This window comes from Vigna radiata, chromosome 10, assembly GCF_000741045.1.
Source record: "Vigna radiata var. radiata cultivar VC1973A chromosome 10, Vradiata_ver6, whole genome shotgun sequence".
Taxonomy (NCBI): domain Eukaryota; kingdom Viridiplantae; phylum Streptophyta; class Magnoliopsida; order Fabales; family Fabaceae; genus Vigna; species Vigna radiata.
The window spans coordinates 4,375,346-4,401,379 of record NC_028360.1 but is presented as its reverse complement, the minus strand read 5'-3'; the positions used below and the strand labels follow the sequence as shown (position 1 = coordinate 4,401,379).

The window sequence follows — 26,034 nt, the reverse complement described above, 5'->3', positions numbered from 1 at the left end:
TCTAATGAAGAGGTTAAGCATGGATGAAGTGTAAAATTGCACCAGAAATTGTAATTTCAATCTTTTATCTCAATTTTTGCCCTTAAGTTATTTTTATGTAAATATATATTGCACTTTAATGGTANTTTCAATCTTTTATCTCAAGGATAGCTAGAGGTACAAGCTTTCAGGTATTGCTTAAAACTCAAGGATAGCTAGAGTTGAAGCAATGTAGTTTAAGTAATGATTGGAAAATACATTTGGAAGCTTGTCGAACCAATCTCGTGATATGTTGCTGCCAATTTAAGTAGTGATTGGAAAAATCATTTGGAAGCTTGTAGAACTAGTCTTGGGATTTGTTGCTGCCTGTGATGGAAATGAGAAATCAGCTTAAGCTCAACCAAAACAACCTATACTAACTTGTTAAAAGGAAGTGACACATTGAACCACTATTAGTATTAGAGAACTCTAGGTACTCTAGGTTTTATTTATTTATCTTTGGAAATCTTTGGCTTGTACATAACTAGAGATTTGGATTTTATAAGATACTAAATCCTTTATGTAAATCCTTTATGTATGAATATTGTTCGCTGTTGATAATATATATAAAGTGTGCAGCTTTCAAGCTAACTTTTTTTTGTTTAGGTATATGTAGGAAATTTTTTGTAAAGATATATGTACGAATTTTTTTATAATTTTTTTTTTATAAATTTATAACGTTACATACGGATTTTTCGTATGTAAATTATATACAGATATTATATAAGGATTTTCTGTATATAATTATATACAGATATTACATATGAATTATCCGTATATAATTTATATACGGATATTATATACGGATTTTCTGTATGTAATTTATATACGGATTATCCATATGTAATTTATGTACGAATTATCCGTGTGTAATTTATATATGGATTATCCGTATATAACATTAGCTACGACAATATTATATACAGATTTTTGTCCGTATATAATCCGTATATAACCAAAAATTATATACGGATTTTGGGCCTTATATACGGATTTGGGATGTTGATAATGACCTTTTTTCTTGTAGTGTCCAACCATACCACTTGTAGCTTTCCCATACAGGCTTGTTCGAGTTGTCCTGCCCTCGCGGCTAAAGGATCTATTTCCCTACTCTACAAGGACTTATGAGTAAAAATGTTGGCACTTCGAGCACTGGGTACTATATAAAACAACGAGCCAAAGACCAGGCAAACCATCATTCTCCTCATACAAAGAAGGTGCAAAACTCAAATGTCACCCTCATTTCACACATAAGGCCCAAGAGAGCCATTATGTTGTATTGCACGATAGATATTCCAAAACCCAGGATTTACGAGGCACACGAGTAGACTCGTCCATCACTTTATAGACATGTAATGAAAAGGCTAAACCTACATATTCTGGATGTCACCCTCGAAGGTATATTAGATCATAATCAAATTTATTCACCTTCTCATATTGGTATTACAACTCACAATCACATGAAGTCAACCAAACTCACACGATAGTCAAACTAAATATTATCCACAACCCCCTTTCTCATCACTCACACATCAACATATAAAGCCTCATGTAAGTTCAATATGGACCCCTTGTTGGTCCCACTCAAACAACGAAGAACTGCAATTCGCGTATAGCGTGCACCTTCGCACCCAAAACAAACCAGCAATCCACCACCAAAGTTCTTACTTTCCAGAATAAAAACCCTAAATCCCCAAAATTTCATATTTGAAACCCTAACCACAAATTGGAATATTGGAAACACAAAAACAGAAACCCCAAAACCCAAATCAACAACATGCGAACCACAATCCCCAATTTACGACCTTCTATATGTTAAAAAAGAGTCAAATGAAACCACCCTAAATAGCAAGACAAAACGCACTTTCCCTTCACTGGAAAGATGTAAGACTCGAGGAAAATGTGGTAATTAGGGAATATGGTGGTTTGAGACTTGAGTATTATTTTGTGGTAATTGGTGTTTAATGTTTATATGTTGCTTATAATTATAATTACTATGCTAATTATTTCATGTTATTATTAATAAAATGCAACACATGATTGATATGTTGATAATTGAATGATGTTTGTGTGTGTGTGTGATATCATCAATGTGATGTGTTTTCTTGTTAATGGAAGGATTGTTTATGATTAAATGGGTATGGTTTCAATTCTAACGAGAAAGGGATTTAAGGGAAACCTTTGATTTATTTGTATTTTTGCTCAGAGGCAAAATGGTCTTTTACTTTATTTAATTGATGAAGAAATTAAATAAGGGGGTGTAGGAAGTATAAGTGTGTAAATTAAATAAAATAAAATAAAGGATAAATGGTGGGCGTGAGATAGAAGGAGAATAAAGATTTAGATATATTTGGTTTTTAAAATATATTAGGTTTAATACCTATTTTGGTCCCTCTTTTTGGGGGTTTGTTCAAAATGGTCCTCCCTTTTTTAAAAAGTTCAATAAGGTCCTACTTTTTGCAAAAACTGTGCAAGTTAGTCCTTTTTGCTAACGACGTTAATTCTGCTAACGGCAAAGCTGCCAACTGGCAAATATTTGATGACTTGTACAAATAAAATTCGTTTTAGTCCTCATATTGGTTTAAAAATGTTCATTGTGGTCCTCGTATTGGTTTAAAAATGTTTATTGTGGTCCCGTTTTGGTTTAAAAATGTTCATTGTGGTCCTCGTATTGGTTTAAAAATGTTTATTGTGATCCCGTTTTAATACATGTTAAAGATTTCACACGTGATCTAGTAATTCATGCGCTAACCTTTTGGGAAAGTATAATCACAATAATTTGAAGCTTATCAGTGTAGTTTCACGTGTTATATTAGTAAGTATGGAGATGTGAAAAAAGAACACATCAGTTTTGGATTGTAACACATGAAATTTTAGCTGTTGTTTTCTTAGAAAACCACAAAACTTTCCACAAGAGCATCCATTGACAAATTTGTGAAGCTGCTTACTGTCTCTAAGGATGATTTTCCTTTTTAGTAAAACGGGACCACAATAAACATTTTTAAACCAATACGAGGACCACAATGAACATTTTTAAACCAATATGAGGACTAAAACGAATTTTATTTGTACAAGTCATCAAATATTTGCCAGCTGGCAGCTCTGCCGTTAGCAGAATTAACGCCGTTAGCAAAAAGGACTAACTTGCACAATTTTTGCAAAAAGTAGGACCTTATTGAACTTTTTAAAAAAGGGAGGACCACTTTGAACAAACCCCCCAAAAAGAGGGACCAAAATAGGTATTAAACCAATATATTATTATAAGTGGGGAGATATTAGAGATAAAGTTGGGTTGTTTTATAAATATTAAGATATAGAGAGAAGGGTGGCATTTGTGTTTTAGAAACCCTAGAAACTCTAAATCAAAGAGAGAAGGAAAGGAGAAAGAGACATTTGGGAGAGAAGAGAAAGAGCAATAGAAACCCTTAGAGCAAAGGGAATATTTGTGGTGTTTTGCGGTTGTAGATAAAGCCCTAGTATTGGTCAAGGTATGAGGAAGCTTACCTATGTTTGTTTGTTTGTTGTATGTCATGTAATTTTCATTATCTTGATTGGTTAATTCTAGTTTTGATGCATGTGTGCATAATTATGGATATGATTATCTGTGGTTGTTGTTGGTAAAGGATTTTTGTATGCATGGTGATACACTATCGTTGAAGCTATCAAATTAATACTACTTTTCAAGGCAACTTCAGTATTACCAAGTAGTATTCAAGAAAGTAGACAGGGTTAAAGTAACCCTGAGTCGTCTCCCAATGAATATGGAATTGCTTTTCAATATTTGAATCTTATGAATGCTATGCAATGCTCAAGAATGAAAGTGAGAAACTATGCTAATGAAATTAATGAAGAATGTTTGAAGAACAAAGAGGAAACTTAGAAACGATTATGAAGAAATACGCTAATTCCACTGCTTTTCCAAGATAGACTCATCATCGGTTATCTACAGATTATTGTTCAATTGATTATTGTTCGAGTTTCAAATTAATTGAAGTACATTCTCAATTGGTTTGAAGGCGATCATGCAATTAACCAAAGTAGAATCTCAATCTTTCTAGATTATTCACAATGAATTCAACGGTTGAGGATATTCTTAATCAAATTCTATTTGTTAAATAATCTTTATTCTTAAATCTCCAAACCAAATTAAAAGCTAATTAATCAAATGAAATTCTCAATTAATTATAGTTGAAATTATTACCACCAACCAAAGTACATTCTCAATTGATAGAAAAAACCAGTTTAATCATATGAAAGTTCCTAAATTTAATGAAAGTAGATTCTCAACCAAACCTAGAAACCCTTGAACTCATATGATCAATATGGATGCAGATTCAAACACCTTATGATGCAAAAATCATTACTTTTAATATGATTGAGATATGAAAGACATAGAAGAATAATAACTCAAATCAATAATCAAAAGAAACAAATACATTAATTCAACTTAACCTCAGAATCCATAATGAAATTATAGTGGAATAGCCCTAAGAGCTTAGCTCTTCATGAACGGAGTTGAATACATGATGAAATAAAAGTTTAAGGAGTGATGGATGAATGAAGTGTATCATTTTTGCCTCCCGTGGGTCTCTTTATATAAGCTTGATTGGGCATGGACTCTTAATCTTCTATTGATAAAATCTTTTATCTTATATCTAATATCTTTCAAATATTCAACAGATTTAATCAGTTTTTGAGAATATTTGATATTATCTTTCCTAGATTCAAAGAGATTTGACAAATATTATCTTTTGATATTTATTGATATAGTTAAATAAGNTAATTATTTAACAATATCAAGTAAAATATATTAAGATATATTTTCTCTAAAATATCTTTTAAAATATCTAACAGATTTAAAGTTGCCCAAAATTACATTTCAACCATTTTTGTTTTAATCAAAATTACACAGAAGTCCAAAAATTTCCTCTAATTGCACTTTAGCCATCTCTTTCTTTTCAAAATTGCATAAGAACCTTGAGTTGACCAGATGGGACCATCTTTGACCATTCAATTTCATGCTTTAAATAAATAAAATTCTAACTTCAGCTACCCAAATAAATATTAGAACATCCAAAATAATTTGTGCAACTAAGAATAACATTTTAAGCATCTTTAATTTTCAAACCGAATAAATCCAATCGTCATAAATTCACTTTAAATAAATCATTTAAGCACAAGAATCTCATAAAAAATTTGAATTTTATAACATGGGGATAGGGTTTATGTCATATTGTGATGAGTTTCCCTAAGAATGTATGTGTGGTTTTGTTGGGTTATCCCATAATAGGGTTCATGCTAAGGGGGAACAAAGTTATGGTATTGGGGTCTAACCATGTCAACCTATGATGTAAATATAGCATAAGAAGCATGTGCAATGTTTTGGGTTTTGATGGAGATATAATATTTGTAGTGATGGGATTGTATGAATCAAAGGATGTAAAGTATGTGTTTAAATGTGTTTACAATTGTTTGTGATGATGGAATGCGTGTATGATGTCTTAAGCATGTTTTCATGTGATTTGGCATTGATACATGAGGTTTGGACCTTAGTTTTTTGGTCCAGGAACATGATTATTCGTGGGAATAATCGATTAATGGGATGATAATCGATTATCCCTTCATGCATGATGAAATCTGGTGATTTACTGTGTAGAACCACTGAGATAATTGATTATCTTAAGTGATAATCGATTATCACAGGGTATTTTTTGTACATGTGTGTGTTTCGAGAATAATCGATTGTGACTTATGATAATCGATTATCCTAGAGTATTTTTACTAGAAACATTGTGTTTTGATGAAGAATGAACGTGGACCAAGCTTAAGGAGCTATGGAATGTGATGATAATTAAAGAATAAGATTAGTGGTTATGTATAGGGTCATTTTTGACTTGTGGTTGACATTGAAGCATGAGTGAGTGTTGGGGTCTACTTGAATATGTGGTTGATGAGCATGAGAGTGGATAATAAGTCTATTAGTTGTACCTAGTAAGTCCTGGTTTTATCTGCAGATAGGTGCTTTCTTTTGCCTTGTGTGCAAAGGAAGGGTTGTTCGAGTATTGAACCTTTCTTGTGTGGGGATGGTGATGTCTTCCTTGCCCTTGTGTGGTAGGATTACACATTCCTTAGCTGGACTATGGGACTATTCAAGCGTATGTGTAGGGGAAGCTACAAATTGGTCTGTACAATCGGCTATAGGCGGGTGAGGTAAGGTACAAGAGTGCGATTGGTTCTTTCCACTATTGTATACATGGTACAGTGATGCTCATGATGTTGTTCATGACTAGGATAGTCATGATGGTAGTATCTTTCTTGCGCGGTAAGAAAAGTGTGTATAAAATGAAAATGTAAAGAGATAAGGAAAAAAGATCAAAAACAGTTTTTATCCTAGTTCAGCCTCAATGCATACATCTAGTCACCCTTCCATTCAACCTTGATTGAAGGATATTTCACTATAATGATTGTAGAATTACACCAAAGGTTTTATAGTGAACACACTCTCACAATATAAACACCTTTCCCACTCAAAAAATCAAATATAGAAACGAATACACCTGCACACGCAGAACCACACGTTCCTGCTGCAAAATCCATCTGAGAATCCTCTCTCAAAGTCCAAGAGCTCCTAACTCTTCTTCTTGTTGCACACAAACAGGGGACAACGCAATCAACAAATGCATAATCCTTTTTTTTTATCACAACAAATACACCTTCAACAGTGTGGATTAGATCAGTCAGTCAAGCTCTCAAATCTCCTCTAAAGAATTTGTCAAGGTTCTTCAAAAATCTTTGCTTCTTGATTTTTAGAGCGTGTGTGCAATTTGTAAATCTATCTCAGATCAAAATTATCCGATATGAAATTGTAAAAGTGATCAAAAGTTTTAGAATTATAAATAATGCGTCAATTTATTGTTTCTATCATATCAGACGCAAAGTAATCGATTACGTTAGCAATGTAATCGGTTACATAAAATAGATGTAACAGTATTACAAATAACTCAGGTCTTATTTGAATGCACAATTAATGTAATTGATTTGCATTTAATGTTAATCAAACATATTTAAAAATATGACCGTTAAAGCAGTTATGACTAGCATGAATTCAATTTTTGAAAGATAACAGACTTAAATGTTGAAGTTTTGAAAATACGTTTCTGCACTATGATAAAGTTTTGAAATTTACCGATTTTTGAATAACCCATAGCACCCTAAAATGTATGGTGTTAGAAACTCTAAATCAAAGAGAGAAACGAAGGAGAGAGAGACATTTGGATGAGAAGAGAAAGAGCAACAGAAACCCTTGGAGCAAAGGGAAGATTGGTGGTGTTTTGGGGTTGTAGATAAAGCCCCAGTATTGGCTAAGATGCCTCGTAAACCACGATTCCCTAATAATATCGTTGAAGATATTCCTCGCACTTTCAAGCAAATAGTGCACTCACTTCAGGGATAACAAGCAGGACCTGTCCCTAGTTACTGTGCCAATATGAATGACTATCTACGTCATAATCCATTGAAGTTCAATTGGGAAAGATTCTAATTAAGGTTCTTGAATTCTATTGTAATGTACCCTTTGGGATATGAAACTAAGAAAAAAAGAATTTAATTAGGGGAAAATCTGATTTGGATAGGGTTCAATTAATTAGAAATTGATATTTAATAGAAGGAAACTCCAACCCTAATCAATTCTTGATAATAATTAGAAGAGAACCCTAATCCCTAATATAATTCTAATTATAATTAAATCGAAACCTCTAGTGCTACTGTTATGCTCTCTCACAATTTCCTCTTTTCATATTTGATTAAAGCTAATCCATTGAATACATTGTCACATTGAATCCACCAAAACTCTAATTTATTCATACCACTTATTAACATTCCATTGAATCGACGTCCAACTGGTCAGGGAAAAGGGGCAGTTGGGATCCTTAATATAAGTGCAGTTACCAAGGATGGTTTAATGTCAAATAGTGCGATGCTCGACGTCTTATTGTTGTTTACTAATACCATACCATTTCCATACTTTGATTCAAAACTATTTCGTTATTGAAAATATTACGATCCATTTTTATGTTGTCATGGGGATCTTTCTTTCCTTCAGATTTTAGAGCATTTGTGTTCTTCAAATAAAAATTTACTGTCTTGATTTTCAAAGTGCACATGCATTCAAGACTCATTTATGTATCAATTAAGGTGCACTTTGAAATCCGAAGATAGGAAAATGCGTTTTGGGGGATACAAATGTAAAGAAATCTTACTGAATGGGGAATTTTCAGAAAACTTAAACCATGGTTCAAAATATGTTTAAAAGTGGAACAATTTTAAGAAATATTAGTACCATTGCATAGTTTGATCTAATACACTCTAAATTTTTATCATATTTAGTTGATTCATTTTTTAAGTTTTCTTGGAGTTGTTTTTTATTATCAAATTTTAGAGCAAACAGATTCATTCTGTGAAAAACAACTTCAAGAAACTTAAAAAATGAATCATCTTAACATACAAAATGACGTCGAATGTTGGCACTAGTCAACGTCATGACGTCGAATGTTGGCATAGGCCAACGTCATATACCTTAGAGTTTAAAAAAGAAATCCACTTTTTCAAAACACAGGGTCAAAACACTAAATGTGTGACATTATATGCTATTTTTGTACTAGTGACAATTAATTCCATGTATTCATGAAATAAGAAACCACATTTAATGGACCTAGAACAATACTTTATGAAATACTTCTAAAATTCATGAATCACCCAAATAAAGCACAAGCATCCAACCATCTTTCAAGGCATTCAAAATTAACAACTAAAAGATCAATAATTAAATAAGGTTAGCTTCCCATACCTTGGCCAATTCTAAGACTTTATCTAACACAAGGTCACAACTAACCCACAGTCTGTCAGGCTTCTGTTATCTATCTAGGAATTCCTTTCTCCCCTTTAAATTTTCATCATCTTTGCCTCAGAATGCTCTCTTTCTTTTCCTCTAAATTTTTGTGTCTCTCCTTCTACTCGCTTTTTTTTTTTTATTTCTAATTTAATAAACTCCCTTCATTTTTTAAAAATTAAAATCTATTATAACTAAAAGAAACCACCAAGATAATGCTTCCTATAATATCTCAATTGTTTTTTTTAAACATAACTATTAGATTCCAACTTCTATTTTTCCATTTTTCTAATTTTCAGTTTATATTATTTAAAGTGTATGCCTTTACTTCTCACACTCCTATCTATAATTTTTGCCCCTCAATTACAAAAAAGGGAAAAAAACATTCTTGCCTTTAGGAAAAAATATAAATTAAATAAAACAAAGGTTTCCTATCAACCTTCTCCGTCTAGGATTTAGACTCACATCCATTCAATCATAAATAACCATCTCTACCAACAAGTCAACACATCACATTGAGAATATTAGACATCACAAATTTAACAACTATACACTAACACGTGTTGCACTTATATCAATAAAATAAATAAATAACATAAAACTTTATGTTCCAAATAAAACTTGAACACGTGACTACTTAGCCCATCAAAGAGCTTTTACACACTGAGTTACAAAACACATTGCGAACTCATACAAATTTTAATAAAGCATACTCAAATCTTATTACAATATTATTTATAAGTTCTACATTTGCTCGAGTCTTACAATGAATATGATAGGAAAACTTATTCTTTTTTGGATTGCAAATCAATCAAACAAATGGACAAATTTACATACAAAAGACAAAGTATGTAAAGGAGTTGTTGAAAAGGTTCAAGCTACATTTATGCATCCAATATTATCTTTTGGTATAGAAAAAATAATCAAATCTAGTGGACAACACAATGTCTAGGTTTGATATCCTTTTGTATCTCACAACGTCTAAGTTTGATATCATGTACAATTATTACTTTTGTGTGCTCAACCTAATACAAAGGAAGTTTTGTTAAACAAATTTTTAGATATTTAAAGTGCAGTAGTAACTTTGGTCTATGTTTGAAAAGATAAGAATGTTTTAATTTATTTATATATTTTGATTTATACTACACTAGTGATAAAGTAGAAAGAAAGAGCATTACTGAAGACTATCATTTTCATATGTGGGAATTTAGTCTCTTTGGACAACTTTTTTTTCCCATTGAATATTGCAAGAGTTTTAATCATTATAATTGTTCTTTTTTTTTTTAAAGCTGAGAATCATATCATTTTCATTTGACCTTTTTCAATCCGAGTTATTAGACTAATGATTTCTCTTCACTCAAATCTTCTCTTCCTCAATGTCTCCAAAGAGGACTTTCTTTCTTACTATAGGTTTTGAGAGTACCTAATAATTTTTCATTTGTTGAGTTTTCACTGTACTACTTCTCACTAAAAGTAAAAAAACAATGAAAAAGTTCATGTATCTACAAATTGTGGATGTACCTATATCACCCATATTTATAAAAAGGAGTATTATGGTATTTTCCTACAACTACAGGTCTATGAAAAAAACTATTCCTGCATAAAGAAGCATAAACCTTACACTATATAATCGAGGTCCTTTCAATTTATATAATTATTAACTTTTCATTTCAATTTGAAGGATGAGTTCCCTTCATTCGGTTTCAGCAGCGATTGTCTATACTAAATGCGACCCAATTCGCCAACCCCTTTCCTTCTACAAAGCCAAAACCAAACCTCACAATCTCAGTTGCTCCATTCGCCACCCTTCTAATAAGCTCAGAGTTCCAGCCCTCAAAAGCGACCCCTCCGAGTCGCATCACACTCGTAACTTTGCCGATGATGAAAGAGCTGAGAAACTCCCATTGCGTCAAAAAGATGCAAATTTTGATTCGGGATGGTTGCCTGCTTTTCCCCACGTTCTTGTTGCTTCGATGTCCAATTTTATATTTGGGTATCACATTGGGTCAGTTTTTGCTTTCATTCTGTGCTAGGAGGATTGATAAATACTTAACATTGGTCTTGTTTTTTTTGTCAAACTTCGTGATAAGTTTTGTTAAGAGACTCTGCAACCCATTCTCTTGTTAGAGCGGCGCACTTATGTGCATATAGAGATGGGATGAGTTTCTTAAGTAAAAAAGGTTGTTTTACTTGTTTAATTATTAAAAATAAAATCAGTTTAATGTGATTAATGAATGATTTGGCACTGGATTTGGTTCGGAGCTTGTGATGTAAAATAGTAGTTCTGAGGGGAGAGTAAAGGTGGTCAACAAGGTTCACAATAAGATTATTTGTGGACAAAACTGGTGACAAAAATAATGGAGAAGTTTGCCTAAAGAAGTAGTGTATTATTCGTTCTATCACATCCCTCAAAAATATTAAAGAGTTTCATGGTTGAACAAGGTTTGAAGTTATAGCTGTGATTGTGGGCGTCTGTAATGTATGGAATTATAGCTGGATTTATTGTGATAACCGTTGTATTGAATGATACGAACTGGAAAGAGTTGTAATTCGTGTTATAGAAACGTATATATAGATCACAGAATTACAAATGTTATGAAGGAGCAACAGTAAAGTCAACTTATAAGTGACTGCAGACAGAAAAGAGAAATATCGCCAACAAATGTTTTTAAGGAGCAATAGTAAAGTCAACTACTGCAAGCTTGGATCTAAGAAAAAGAAGTCTTATAGGAGATATAGTTTTAGTAAGAATGTCTGCCCGTTGACATTACCAGGAATATGTTGAACTATCAGTTCCTTGTTTTTGTAATTATAACAATCATCCTCAAGCTTAAGCATATAAGTTATACATACTCAACTAATTGCAAATACGAGTGACCCATGATACAGTTAAAGGCTTGGTATATATTGCAACTAAATATTCATCAGAGTTGACAAATCTAATGACAATCTATCAGACAAAAGACTTGGCATTGCCTATATAGTTAGTCTAGTAAGCGAGTTTATGCATGATTCAAGAGAGAGACTCATGCAGGAAATTGATAAAGTTCGAAGTCAAGCCTAGACAAAGAGCTATAATTTAGAAAAGATGACACTTTGACCCTAAAGGTATAGATTCATACAGACTATGCAGGTTCTGTTATTGACAAAAAGTCCACCTCTGGGTAGTGTATATTTCTTGCAGAAAGTTTGGTAATATGAAGAAGCAAGGAGTGGGATATATTATCTCGTTCTAGTGTAAACATATTGAAATTGATAGAAGTGTTTCATCAAAGATAATCTTGACAAAGGTGTTATTCATTTACCAATTTGAGGAGAAGTGTTGTAAATAACAAATTATTTGGAGACAAATATTCTCAATATCTCCATAGTGATTAGGAGTACATATCTGTAGAATCTTCCTAATCGTTTCAACATTTTTTTATTTTCTTATTTTAAAGAGTTTGGTACATATAAAGGTGATGAGAATGTAACTGGTGTGATTTCAATCAACAAAAAAATTCTTTATTTCCTTACATAGTTCAATTGTTTTTAAACATAGTCACGTGAGATAAAAAATCTTACAGTGAAGTTACAAGACATGTGAGCAAAATTTTAAGCGGTGTGTGGATTTGAACTAAATAGTTCAATAGTTATTCTCATAATTTAGGGTAGAATCTTATTATCTTTATTATACTGAGAATACAATCCATATATACAAGTCTACAAAGCTATTTAGGAAGCATAATAATAATTCCTAGACAACCAGATCCCTATGATTCAGGGATATCCCCATTATTCACAATAATTATAATCTGTTAAATAAGGAAAAAATATAACTAATAAAACACAATGATTCTGACATAAATAAAACAGATTCTAACAGTTATAATCAAAGTTCAAAAAAGCTGGTTGAATGTGTTTCATTGAGGTTGTGAAAGTAAAAGCCAGGATGGTATTCATTCTCTTGAAGCAAGGATAGATAATTAATGTGGACAGATTATGCTGTAGCCAAGTATTTGCTAATCTTTTATGTGATAAGTTCAGAATAGCATGATTAGTTTTTAAAACTACATGGTGACTGGATTTGAATTTCTAGCTTTTTGTAAAGTTTGAATCATTTCAAACTTGATTGCATATTTTGCAGAGTCATGAATGGTCCCATTGTTTCCATTGCTCGGGAGCTAGGTTTTGAAGGAAACTCTTTGATCGAGGGACTCGTGGTCAGTATATTTATTGCTGGTGCATTTATAGGGAGCATAAGCTCTGGTTCGTTGGTGGATAGACTTGGTTGTCGGCTCACATTTCAGTTTGATAGCATACCCTTAATCCTTGGGGCAATAATAAGGTAGTGTACATGGTTAATGATATCTTTAATAACTTTATTTCTTCTTGTGGATCTTGACATTGTCCTGCTTTTATATAAAGATTTTGAGAATGAATCCTTTTAACTGAGTAACACTCTACAGTGTTAAGGTTCTAGACAACAAAAGCGTCTTATAATATGATTTTAAAAACTAATTAATTATTTGCATGGTTTTAAGATGCATAGTTGGTTTTACTTAGATGTCCTGTGCTTCATAAAGTAACGACTGTTGTTTAATAGGATTTAAACTCTTTTCCTAAACTATCAAAAGTCCTACTTAGTGCTTGGTAAGGGCCAGTTTTATAGGGATATAATTGCATTTTCATTTTATGTTTCAAAAGCTGTCTCCCTTAGCTTTTGATTACAAGGTTGTCCCCAAAACAAGTTATTTTTTTAAGCATTAACTTACAACATTGTTGTGGCACCTTCTGTTTTGTATAGTCGATCAAATTCAAAATTTGTCTTGTGCAGAAGTATGTAACTAAACAACATTGCTAGCTTTATAGAAAATTAAAATAAATTTGTTGGCATGTTTGAAAAAGATTTAGAGTTCCAAATCAATCTCTCCTCATTTTTTGTAATTTCCTACTAAATTTTAACCACTTTGTTAGATTTCTCCTAATAAAGCTCCTATCTCTTGGTTTAATTCATCTCAATGAAAGTGGTAGACTTTAGTTGTTTGACAACCACTATCTTGTTAGTTGTTGGCCTTGTGCATTTCTAAAATTTCTCGTAATTAAACTTTCTTCAGCTATCTTAAATGGGGAAGGATTGAAATTTAGTTAATGCGACACAAGCTTTTTTTTCCAAATCCAATGTATTGATAAGTAAAATTAGTACACTGCTTCTTTTTATCTATTTTAATTATAGAAACAAGGAGCGATTCCTATCTAATAAAGAATATCTAAATTATATATGTATTATTAGAAACATTTTTATTTATTCCTGTACCTATCTTTATTATTATAGGAAATCAAATCTCCTATATTTATTGTATTGATTCAATTATCTCGTATAAATAAAACATGTGTTGTCTTAGAAGTACAAGGTTTCAGCTCAATGTCTTTCTCTTCCCTACAGTTTAACATGATAGTTTTTTCAAAAGTGTCTTGGCCAGGTAGATCCACTGTCTTTTGAAGGACTTTTTTTCTCTGTTTTTTTGGTGAAGTTTTCTCAGGTTCACATTGTTCTAGTGCTGCCTCTGGCAAGAGGTTTTGGCAGGGTTTGGATCACGCTGCACTGATCTATCCAACCATCAAATGCGACATGAAAAACCCATCCACGTGCCTTCACATGCATCTTCTGTCCTGTTCCAACTGTAACTCTGATCAGTGTGTAGCTGTGCGTGCAACACTTGACAACTGACCAACCTACATTTGGGCCGCCTCCTCCATGCATTTCTACCCATTTCATGGTGGCTCCATAAGAGTTTGTTTGACAGTCTGATATGCTTTTCTCTCTCCTTGGATTATTTTGTTAGTATTGTTTTTCTAGATCTAAAAAAATTGTCTTCCAACATTATATTAATATCTTGAACAAAGTAAGGTCACATCACTCAAGATGTCAAGCAACCCTTGAAATCACACATAAAGGGGCATTATATCTAATGATCACATCATGCAACAATCATATTTTTTGAAGTCTATACATGAACCAAAGTACCAAAGCTCATCATTGAAATATACAATGAAATAAAGATTTGAAAATGATAAAACTGTACGAGAGAAAAAAGTTTTATTGAATTATTCATTGAAACAGAACTTAAACCTCCATATATAGAGAACTCTAACCCTAAAGTAATGACTACAAAAGGGATCTTTACAATCTTCCGACAACATAGTTGTAATTATAACAATGCCTTATTGTAATTTATCAAAATATTTTCTACTGAATCAACATATAGTATTCTAATCTTGAGTATGATTTGTTTTTTGTGGGAAGTGAGAAAACTCTGTGCTCTTCATTATGTGAAGTTACCCACCTGGGAGAAATATTACCATATCCTCACTTTAAGAGTAGTCTTATTTATCATCTATCATTTTCTCAAGTTCTTAGTCTCAGGTGGAGATTGAGAAGAGATAACAAGGAGTGGTCTATGTACTCATTTTTAATCAAGTTTTTGTTAGTGGAATCCTTTGAGCAGTTTCTTATAGGAGAGCTGGGTGTAGCATAAAGTAGTATAATCTGTTGTTTTGCTTCTGTTGATCTGTTAGATGTTTCACTAGCACGTGAAAAGGAGTATCAAACTTTATTCAAGCTCCCTTTTAGAGCTAACTTGTCTTCACATGGAGGCATATACTTTGTCTGCAAGGAAAAAAAATACTACTTTTTCATCATATAGTAATAACTAAAGATGCTTTCGCATAGTAGTTCTAAAAGTCGTTCAAAATGTGAACATTGCCATTGAATTTGACATATCATTGACGAGTCTTGGAAGCTGCATGGGAAACCCCTTTGTTCACCCAATATTGCCCAACCATCTACTGTTGGAACAAATGGTGTGAGACATGCCTATCTACTAGTTACACTACTTTGGTGGCACACATTAGTCATTTATTTGTTTGTCTCTCTCAATCCACTTCTCTTGGACCTTGGGTCATTGACTTTGGTGTTGATAGGTGTTTATGTATGCATTAACTTGAAATCCTCTAAGAACTTCATATACGTGTGCATTAACTTGAAATCCTCTAGGAACTTGATAAGTGTTTATGTGTGCTGATTAATATAAGAGAAATGTGAATGTAAGAGAAACTAAATGCAAATCTTAGTCTAATGATCTCTGGCTGAAATGGAAGGAGGGAAATTTGAATTTTAAAAATTCAAACTCCTTTGGTTTAATATATCTCTCCATCACCATTAGAATGTGCATCAATGGTGTTCCTATGTTGATGATTCATACACAACTAAGAAATCCTGTTTTGCAAAATTGAAGAATATAGTACTGCATTTAAAACATTTGGTTTAATATATCTCTCCATCACCATTAGAATGTGCATCAATGGTGTTCCTATGTTGATGATTCATACACAACTAAGAAATCCTGTTTTGCAAAATTGAAGAATATAGTACTGCATTTAAAACATTTGTGTAGTTTAAAGAGTGAGTTAGGAAAACATATTCGTTAGTGTTTCCTAATACGCTTAATAAACAAGCTTTGACTCTTTGGTTCACTTTGATATTTGGGATCCTCCCTCCATTATTATTCTTTGTTTCAAATATTTGTTACCTTTATTGATGATTGTATTATATTATCTCAATGTAACTTGTTTTGGAATAACCTTTGTAGTAAGTGTATTAAGTTAAGTTTTAAACTTCCCTTGTCAAGACCATTTGGATATAGTTGTATGAATCTTGAAGTATACTATTAAGAATGCTCTTGGCAAAGACATTTTTTATGAAGATAAGACTTGAAAAAGAGAGTGACTTCATTATTTTCATTCATATCAATTACATTCTCCTTACCTCTATTTGTAGCAATCTAATCATCTAAAAAAGGGAAATAAAGAAACAATATACTGAAAAATAATCTAGAAGATTCTACAAATATCTTCTCTAATTAGGAAGATTCTATAGATATTTTCTCTAATTAAGAAAATTTTATAGATATTTTCTTTAATTACAACACTCCCCCTCAAGTTGGTAAATGAGTATCAATCATTCTCAACTTGTCTACAAGATCTTGAAATCTACCTAAAGGGAACCCTTTTGTAAAAATATCTGCTATCTGAAGTTCTATAGGAGCATGAGTTGTAATTACAAAGCTTCTATCTAAATTATCTTTGAAGAAATGTCTGTCAATCTTAATGTGTTTGGTCTTGTCATGTTGTACTGGATTATGGGCAATGCTCATGGCAGACTTGTTATCACAGTGTAGTTGCACAAAATTATCCACCTTGACTTTAAGCTCATCCAAAATGGTTTTTCTCTAGAGTCTTTCACACATTCCTTGAGCAAGAGTTCGAAATTCAGCTTTTACACTAGAACGAGGTACTCTATCTTGCTTTTTGGTCCTCCACATTACTAGACTATCTCTAAGAAACACATAATACCCAGAAGTAGATTTTCTGTCAGTAATAGAACCTGGATAGTTAGCATTAGTTTATATTTTTATAGTCAATGTTTCTTCCCTTTTGAATAATAGCCCCTTTCCTAGACTTGACTTCAAGTATTTGAGAATTTTTATCAACTGCATAAATTAGATCATGCATAAATTGGCTCACTACACTAACAACATAAGCAATGTTTAGTCTTGTGTGAGATAGATAAATCAATTTTCCGACCAATATTTTTTTCCTAAAACCCTAAAACACACCTATATATACAAGCTTCCCAACAACATAACTACTTACAAATTTTACAATTGGTTTAATTAAAACAATTAGCTCTATTTTCATTTTCCTTTGTTTCTTCTTTAATTGACCTTCATAATATGAGGTTGTCCTTCTAACAATACCCGGCCCATCAAGATTCACCTTGTTCTCAAGGTAGAATTATGGGAAAAGTTCAGCGATTACAAAAAGTTCCTCCATTTTTGTGCTCGTTTTCTTCCTCATGCCCTTCTATTAACATCATTTAGTTGAGTTGTTTGTTCTTGCAAAGAAGATTCTGCTATATTTTTAATCACAGCTAAAACATCCTCTTTTTTTGATCTTTTCTTAAGCTCTGACTGTGTCAACCTTTTAAAGTTGCCTTTGTTGTGGCCATCACTGGTAGCCTTTACCTCATTACTGTCCTAGCTGGACCAGATTGAGAAAAAGAATTTGCTTCTGCTACTAAATTGGGTTGTGCTGAATTAGCTGCTGCCATTGATCTTGGAGGTTCTGTTATCCATTCCTTTGTTCCTCTTTGCATAAGAAAGATCCTACCCCCTCTTATGTCTTTATAATCCCCTACTGCCTTTGCTGCAATTATATTCTTCCTTCAATAGTGTAGGATTTGTTCATCATTTCCAAGAGATGTTTAGTTTTGTACAACCTCAGTTCTCCTCTAATCTCTTTTCATAACCCATTGGAAAAATCCTCACCAAATATTGTTCATTCAACCCTTTAATAACTCTAGCGATTCTTTCAAACTGGGTGATGAATTTGGTCATTGAATTCTTTTGCTTTTGGGCCAACAACTATTTGAAATGGTTTCCCATCAAAAATGGTTGGAACCTTTTAATAAGAGCATTATTGAGACCAAATCATGACTGATTTCGGTTGCATGATCATTGAAACCAAGATAGTGCTTTACCCTCCATAACTGCTTCCATTTTCACCTCTTTTTGTACCTCTCTCAAGCGCAAATAGTGTTAATTCTTTTGTGTAGCTTCTTTATAGACTCTGATTCATAGAATTTGCTTCACTAGAACCTTTCCCACATCCTTTTTCACAAATCTTTCCACAATCCTTTCCAACCGTGGCATGTGTGAATTCTGTTACGCAAGATGGGATTCCAAATTCGCTTCCATTTGGGTTAACCATGCATCTAATCTTGCTTTAAAACCCTTTGGTAACCAATGCCCATTTGCAAAAGACTTCTTTGGTGTTTCCACTCGTGATTCCATCATTCTTGAAGTCACCACGTGTAACAAACCACAGCTTGAAAAGAGCTCTAATACCGGGATCAAAAAATCAGAAACAAGAAAGAAACTCAAATAGAGAAACTGAGAATTTCGAATATAGGTTTCAGAAATCTTTACAGAAATACCACTGACACTTCGAGGGTCCAAAATCCTCCCACTGTTCACTTATTTTCCAATCCTTTTTTTTTTTCTAAAACCCCAAAAGACACCTATATATACAAGCTTCCCAACAACATAATTACTAACATATTTTACAACTGGGTTAATGAAAACAATAAGCTGTATTTTCCTTTTCCTTTGTTTTTTCTTTAATAGGCCTTCATAATAAGAGGTCATGTCCTAACATAAACATTGTACATCTGGTCTAGTCTTGTCTTTCATGCGATGACCAATCATATGGAGGTGGATTGTTATCAGCACTAAAATTGTCAACTTTAACAAACAATTGACTGATATATTCATTAAGTCTCTAAGATAACCAAGAAACGATCATACCTGTATCAAGTTGGGCATATGACTTATATGCCGTAACTTGAGGGGAGTGTTATAATTATAGAAATGAGGAGAGCATATCTTATATAATGAAGTACATCTAGATCATACATCTATTGTTATTTATTCTTGTATTATATCTTTATTAGAAGATATTAAACCCTCTCTATTTCTTTATTGTTTCCATTTTCTCAATATAAATAAAGCCTTCATGATGTCTCAAAAATACATGGTATTTGCCCATTGGTGTATGGGGTCAATGACTGTCAGTATCAAACATGTTTCTCATAATTAAACTTTCTCAAGCTAACTTAAATGCCAAACTTATTTCTCGTGTTGAAAAACAGCTAGCGAATAGAGTTACTCTATTTTTAACTGCTTGTTCAAAAACATGATTTATTAAGTATATGCAATTTATGATTATAACATGAGTGACTTTTCCAATATTTTCATCATCAATGCATATTTCCCACAAATTGCAAGCTTTTTGATGTGAAGTTGTAGGTCCTTTGCTATAAGTCATATTGTTAACATACATGTTCTAATTTTTTACAGTGCACAAGCTCACTCCTTGAATGAGATAATTGGGGGAAGACTTCTTGTTGGTCTTGGTATAGGTGTTAATACGGTTCTTGTTCCAATATATATCTCCGAGGTACATGCTAATATCAACTTTAGCTTTGTACATAATCATTTTCTTGTCGGACTTACCTCATCTGTACAGTTTACACTTTACTCCTAATACCTTGATGTTACTCATAATGGAAGAGCTATTATTCAACTGTCTTTTACGGAAATTAGCTCTTAACAAAGTAGTAAGTCAATTACATACATGACTATATGTTGTCAATATTTTCAGTTATACAACTGCCAGTATGGTAGTTGAACTGAGACTATAAATACTTCAGGGTAAACTTTGATTTGATTGTTAAGAAATAAGAATAAATTACTTTTCTTCCTCAAATTTCTCTTTATTTTTTTTCAAATAAAACTCATACTAGGCATCAATATGTACTTTGGCATCTTAGCTATGATGACATCCCAAAGGGCATCTAATAGGATATAACGTGTGCAGGATGGAAGGAAACAAATTAGGAATTAGTTGCTTGTTGGGTAGTTAGAAGTTGGTTAGCTGGTTGGGTTGTCTTTATAAGAAGACAAGAGTGTCTCGTGGCAAGGGAGCTTTTGTTAATTCTTTTGTGCAGATAGGACCTTGTATCCCATGGAGGGAAAGTGTTGCCATGAGAGTTTTGGACGTGTACATTGTATTCTTTGATTGCAAGAATAATATATGGTGTTTTTTTCCAGTAATCTGGGTGTGTGTGTTGTGTTTTGATAGAGATTGATTTCTTACCTAAAGAAATCTATCAAATTGGTCCGACTTGCCGGATACTTGGGAGAGGAGTGTCATGGAAGGAAGAGTCAATGCCTTGGAGGGGAGAATGAATTCACTAGAGACCACCATGGAGGAACTGGAGGCGGAAACTAGGGGGATGCACCAAGAACCTGAAGAAATCTATCAGCATCTCATTTACTATCAATAGAAATAATATTTTTAGTAAAAATTAAGAAATCTCTCTATTACTGTGAAAATAGGAAAAACTATGTATAAGATTAATTCCCTTGTGTAGAAAATGCACATAGGTAATATATTGATAATGAATAATAATATTGTAAAAAACATAAGATATTGTAACTAACAATATCTTGTAACTAATAATATTATAACAATATCTAGATTCAATTACCCGGATACATGCTTTTGACATTGAGCTTCACTGTAGGCATGCACTAGTAGTAGTATTTATATTCTACAAAGTCATAAACAAAGGGGTTATCACGCCTAGGACCAAATGGTTTAGTGGTTAGGATAGGACATCTTGCTTGAATGGTTAGTAGAATATTAGGAGGTCTGAGACTCCCATATGTCAATGCAACTACGCTGTGACAATAAGTCTGCCATGAGCATAGCTCATAATCTAGTACAACATGACAGAACCAAACACATTGAGATTGACCAACATTTCATCAAAGATAATCTTGACAAAGGCTTTGTGATTACAATTTATGTTCCTACAGAACTTCAAATAGCAAATATTTTTACAAAAGGACTTCCTCTGGATAGATTTCAAGATCTTGTAGGCAAGTTGGGAATGATTGATATTCATTTACCAACTTGAGGATGAGTGTTGTAATTAGAGAAAATATCTTTAGAATCTTCCTAATTATTGAAAATAGATGTATAATCTTCTATTTTATTTTGTTTCCCTAGTTTCCCTATTTCCCTTTTTAGGAGAATTAGATTGTTACAAATATAGGATAAGAGAATGTATTTTTTATGATTCAGAATAATAAAATTAGTCCTATTTTCTACTCTTACTCTTACAAGAAATCAAGTTATCTCCCATGTAAACATTATCCGAAAGTAGATCTAGATATGATCCGGTCTAGGAAAGAATACAATCTCTTCTGAATTTGGATCCTCAAGAGACATGACAAACATAAATAAAAAAGAATGCAAAATAAGATGGATGAGGACACCACAATTTAGCAGATTGATATGTCTAGTGAAGATTCGTCACAAAGATGTTAATCTTTGATAAGAATCAAAGTTCTAATCCAAGAACTAAGAGAATTCTCTCTCAATGAATGCAAATGCATATTATATGACTTAAAAGTGCTTACATCAACTTTTGGTTGCTCTATATATAGGTACATAAGTTTAAGAAAACATAGAAACCCTAAAATAAAGCCCAAAGCCCAGAAAAAAAAAAACGAAAATTACAGATGTAGACTTTCGCCTAGCGAGGCCCGCTCACCCAACGAGCACAAACTGGCTCTTCAACCAAATCTCACATTCGTTAAAATTAAAATAAAATTACAAATTATTTAATTTCCTAAATTATTCTTATATTGTGCTTATGATCTTCATGTTCTTAAGTTCCTTTCTGTTATAATATATTATTATATTGCAAAATATGAAAACGTATTACACCGTTAGTATTTGGCAACGTTAAAATTTCTTAATTGCCAACATTAACATTTTAAGAGCAACGATCAAAATTTTAAGTGCTCTAACGTTTAAATATTTATTGTTTTTATTGTCTTTTATTGATTTATTCTTTCCTAGCACTGTAAATAGAGAGCTCTTCCCCCATTCCAAAATATACCAAATTCAGTCTTTCTCATTCTTCTCTCTTAGTTTCATTCTCTTGTTTTTTTTTCTCTTTTAAATATATTTTGGGTTTTTTATACTCTTTTTAGAGATCCTTGCTAGTTCTGAGATCCTCATAAATTCTGAGAAGTTCCTATCCTGGGAGACTTACACAATACACCACAGATAAGTCCTTAAGGACAACGACTCTACACTCCTTAGGAAATACTGTTTTGGTAGCTTTTTACAACAATCTTAAGGACTTATGACTGACATCAACAATATGCCTTCGGAGAGTCAAACCATTGTTCCCAAAGCCCATATGGTCTTCGAAAAATCACTTCCGGACGTGTCAAAAATCGAAGTTTTCTCTGGACAAAATTTTTGGAGCTGGCAAGAACGCGTGTCCACCCTTTTAGACATGTATGGAGTTGTTGTTGCTCCCAAAGGGTATGTACACAAACTTGATCACAAAAAGAAAAATAATTTTTTTTAAATCCCGTCCCAATGAATCTAAACCCACCTGGCATGGAGTGAGAAATGACAATCCTCCTAGGGCAAATATAGCCAAAGGATTATTGCTGCGGTCATTTCTCAAGTAAATCTGATGACCAATGTGAGCAAATGGGTGGTAGACTCTGGTGCTACCAGGCATATCTGTGCAAACAGAAGTGCTTGTACCTCTTACACTAGTGTAAGGGATGGAGAAGAACATGTCTACCTCAGAGATTGGAGGACCACTCCTCTTTTGGAAAAAGGAAAAGTTCTTCTCAAACTCACATCTAGAAAGACTCTGGCCTTGAGTGATGTGCTACGTGTGCCATCAATCAGAGTTAATTTAATCTCTGTAGCACTACTGGGAATAATGGGGGTTAAAGTTTCATTTGAGTCTGACAAGATCATTATGACAAAAAATAATGTTTTCATGGGGAAGGAATATTGTGATCAATGACTCTTCATTCTAAATGTTTATGAAAATATTAATGAATCAAGTTCTTCTGCTTATATTGTTGACTCGTATGATATATGACATGCTAGATTAGGTTATGTGAATTCCTCGTATGTTTTGGAATTACGACGATTAGGATTAATTAATATACATGATAAACAAAATAGTAAATGTGATATATGTGTAGAATCTAAATTCACAAAGAAAACATGTTTGTCTGTAGAACGCAAAACTGAATTGTTAGGGTTAATTCATACTGATCTAGCTGATTTGAAACAAACCATGTCTAGAGGAGGTAAAACTTATTTTGTGACTTTTATAGATATGATTATTCTAGATACACCAAAGTTTACTTAATCAAACATAAAGATGAAGCCTTTGATATGTTTGTAACCTATAAAGCAGAAGTAGAAAATCAATTGAATAAGAAAATTAAGAGGATTAGATCAGATAGAGGTGGTGAGTATGTACTGTTTAATGAATTTTGTGTTAAAGAAGGTATTATTCATGAAGTGACCTCACCATATTCACCTGAGTCTAATGGAGTAGCTGAGAGAAAAAATAGAACCCTTAAGGAAATGATGAATGTTATGCTTGTTAGTTCTGGTGCACCTGATAGCCTTTGGGGAGAAGCCTTGCTTACTGCGTGTTTTTTACAAAATAGAATACCCCATAAGAAAACCGGTAAAACTTCTTATGAGTTGTGGAAAGGATACCAACCTAACCTTAAATATCTAAGAGTGTGGGGGTGCTTAGCTAAGGTGATGTTACCCGTTCCTGAGAAAAGGAAAATAGGCTCTAAAACCTCTGGTTTCATGTTCTTAGGTTATGGCAAACATAGTGTTGCCTACAGGTTTTTAGTAGTTAAAAGTAACATACTTGAGAGAAACTCTATAGTGGAGACGAAAAATGCTGAGTTTTTTTAACATATGTTTCCCTTAAAGGTTAGTGAGATGTCTCAACGTGTTGATGATAATAATAATAGTGATACCATGAATGAGGATTTGAGATGAAGTAAAAGACAGAGAAAGGAAATATCCTTTGGAGATGACTTTTATACTTATCTTGTTGATAATGATCCAACAAGCTTTGTAGAAGCTACTAGTGCTCCTGATGCAAAATAGTGGGATAAGACCATTAGGACTGAAATTGAATCAATTCAGAAAAACTAATACTTAGACTTTAGTAGATTTGCCTAAAGGAGCAAAACCCATTGGTTGTAAGTGGATCTTTAAGAAAAAAGTATTACTCTGATGGATCCATAGAAAAATATAAGGCAAGATTAGTAGCAAAAGGCTTTACTCAAAAACCCAACATAGATTACTTTGATACTTTTGCTCCTGTGACTAGGATTTCTTCTATCTGAATGTTGTTAGCTCTAACAGCTATCCATAAACTAGTGATACATCAGATGGATGTTAAAACAACCTTTTTGAATGGTGATTTAGAGGAAGAAATTTATATGACTCTACCTGAAGGGTGTGTTATACCTGGTCAAGAGGATAAAATATGTAAACTATTAAAATCCTTGTATGGGTTGAAACAAGCACCAAAACAATGACGTGAAAAACTTGATAATGTGTTGCTTTGTGATGGTTTTTAACCTAATGATGTTGATAAATGTGTGTACTCTAAATCTAAAAAGGGTGATTGTGCCATTATATGCTTATATGTGGATGACATGTTAATCTTTGGTACATGTAATGAGATTGTCGTTAGAACTAAATTCTTTCTAGGATCAAAATTTGAAATGAAAGACGTGAGTGAAGCCAGTGTGATTTTAGGTATTAGAATCATAAGGAAGGGAGATAGTATATTACTATCTCAAGAACAATACATTGAGAAACTTCTGAAGAAGTTTGAGTTTTATGACTTAAAACCAGTGAGTACCCCTTATGATGCTAATTCTAAATTAATAAAAAGTAGAGGAGAATCATTATCTCAGCCTCAGTATGCCTAGATAGTTGGGAGCTTACTGCACTTGATGAGCTTTTCTAGACCTGATATTGCTTATGCAATAGGTAGACTGAGTAGTAACACTCAATGTCCAAATCAGGAACATTGGGATGCACTTGCTAGGCTTATGAGATACTTAAGAGGTTCAATTATGCCATTGAATATAGTGGATTTCTTGCTGTACTAGGAGGGTACAATGATCCTAACTGGATCTCTGATTCAGTTGAGACAAAATCCACTAGTGGTTATGTATTCACACTTGGGGGTGGTGCGATTACCTGGAGATCAACCAAACAAACAATTATTGCAAGATCAACAATGGACTCTGAGTTTGTTGCTCGAGATGGTTGGTAATGAGGCTGAGTGGTTGAAAAACTTCTTAGCGAACATTCCACTAGGAAAGAAACCATCTCCATCGGTATCAATACACTGTTATTGCCAATTGACAATAGTTATAGTTAAAAACAAGAATTACAATGGAAAGAATAGACATACAATTGAGACACAATTTGGTGAAGTAGTTGCTAAAGAGTGGAACTATTTCCGTTGATTATGTTAAGTCAGAACGGAATCTAGCAGATACTCTGACAAAACCCCTGGGAAGGCAAATGATATTAGAAACATCGAGGGGAATGAGACTTAAGCCACTTGCAAACAAACAAGTGAT

General features: G+C 32.9%; 1 protein-coding gene across 4 annotated transcripts in view; it reads left to right on the top strand.

The window, feature by feature from the left end:
* The first annotated feature begins 10,515 nt into the window (after positions 1-10,515).
* LOC106776057 (probable plastidic glucose transporter 1) overlaps positions 10,516-26,034 on the top strand; it is a 34,092-nt gene continuing 18,573 nt past the window's right edge. For 3 of the 4 annotated variants that reach the window (XR_002669997.1, XR_002669996.1, XM_014663358.2), the window contains exons 1-3: positions 10,516-10,910; positions 13,032-13,232; positions 19,864-19,963. Coding sequence is in view for 2 of the 4 variants with exons in the window: in XM_014663358.2 (XP_014518844.1) it covers positions 10,588-10,910; positions 13,032-13,232; positions 19,864-19,963 (624 nt within the window). In the remaining 2 variants the exon portion in view is untranslated. The remainder of the gene's footprint in view (positions 10,911-13,031; positions 13,233-19,863; positions 19,964-26,034) is intronic. The other variant, XM_022787314.1, reaches the window with a different exon arrangement.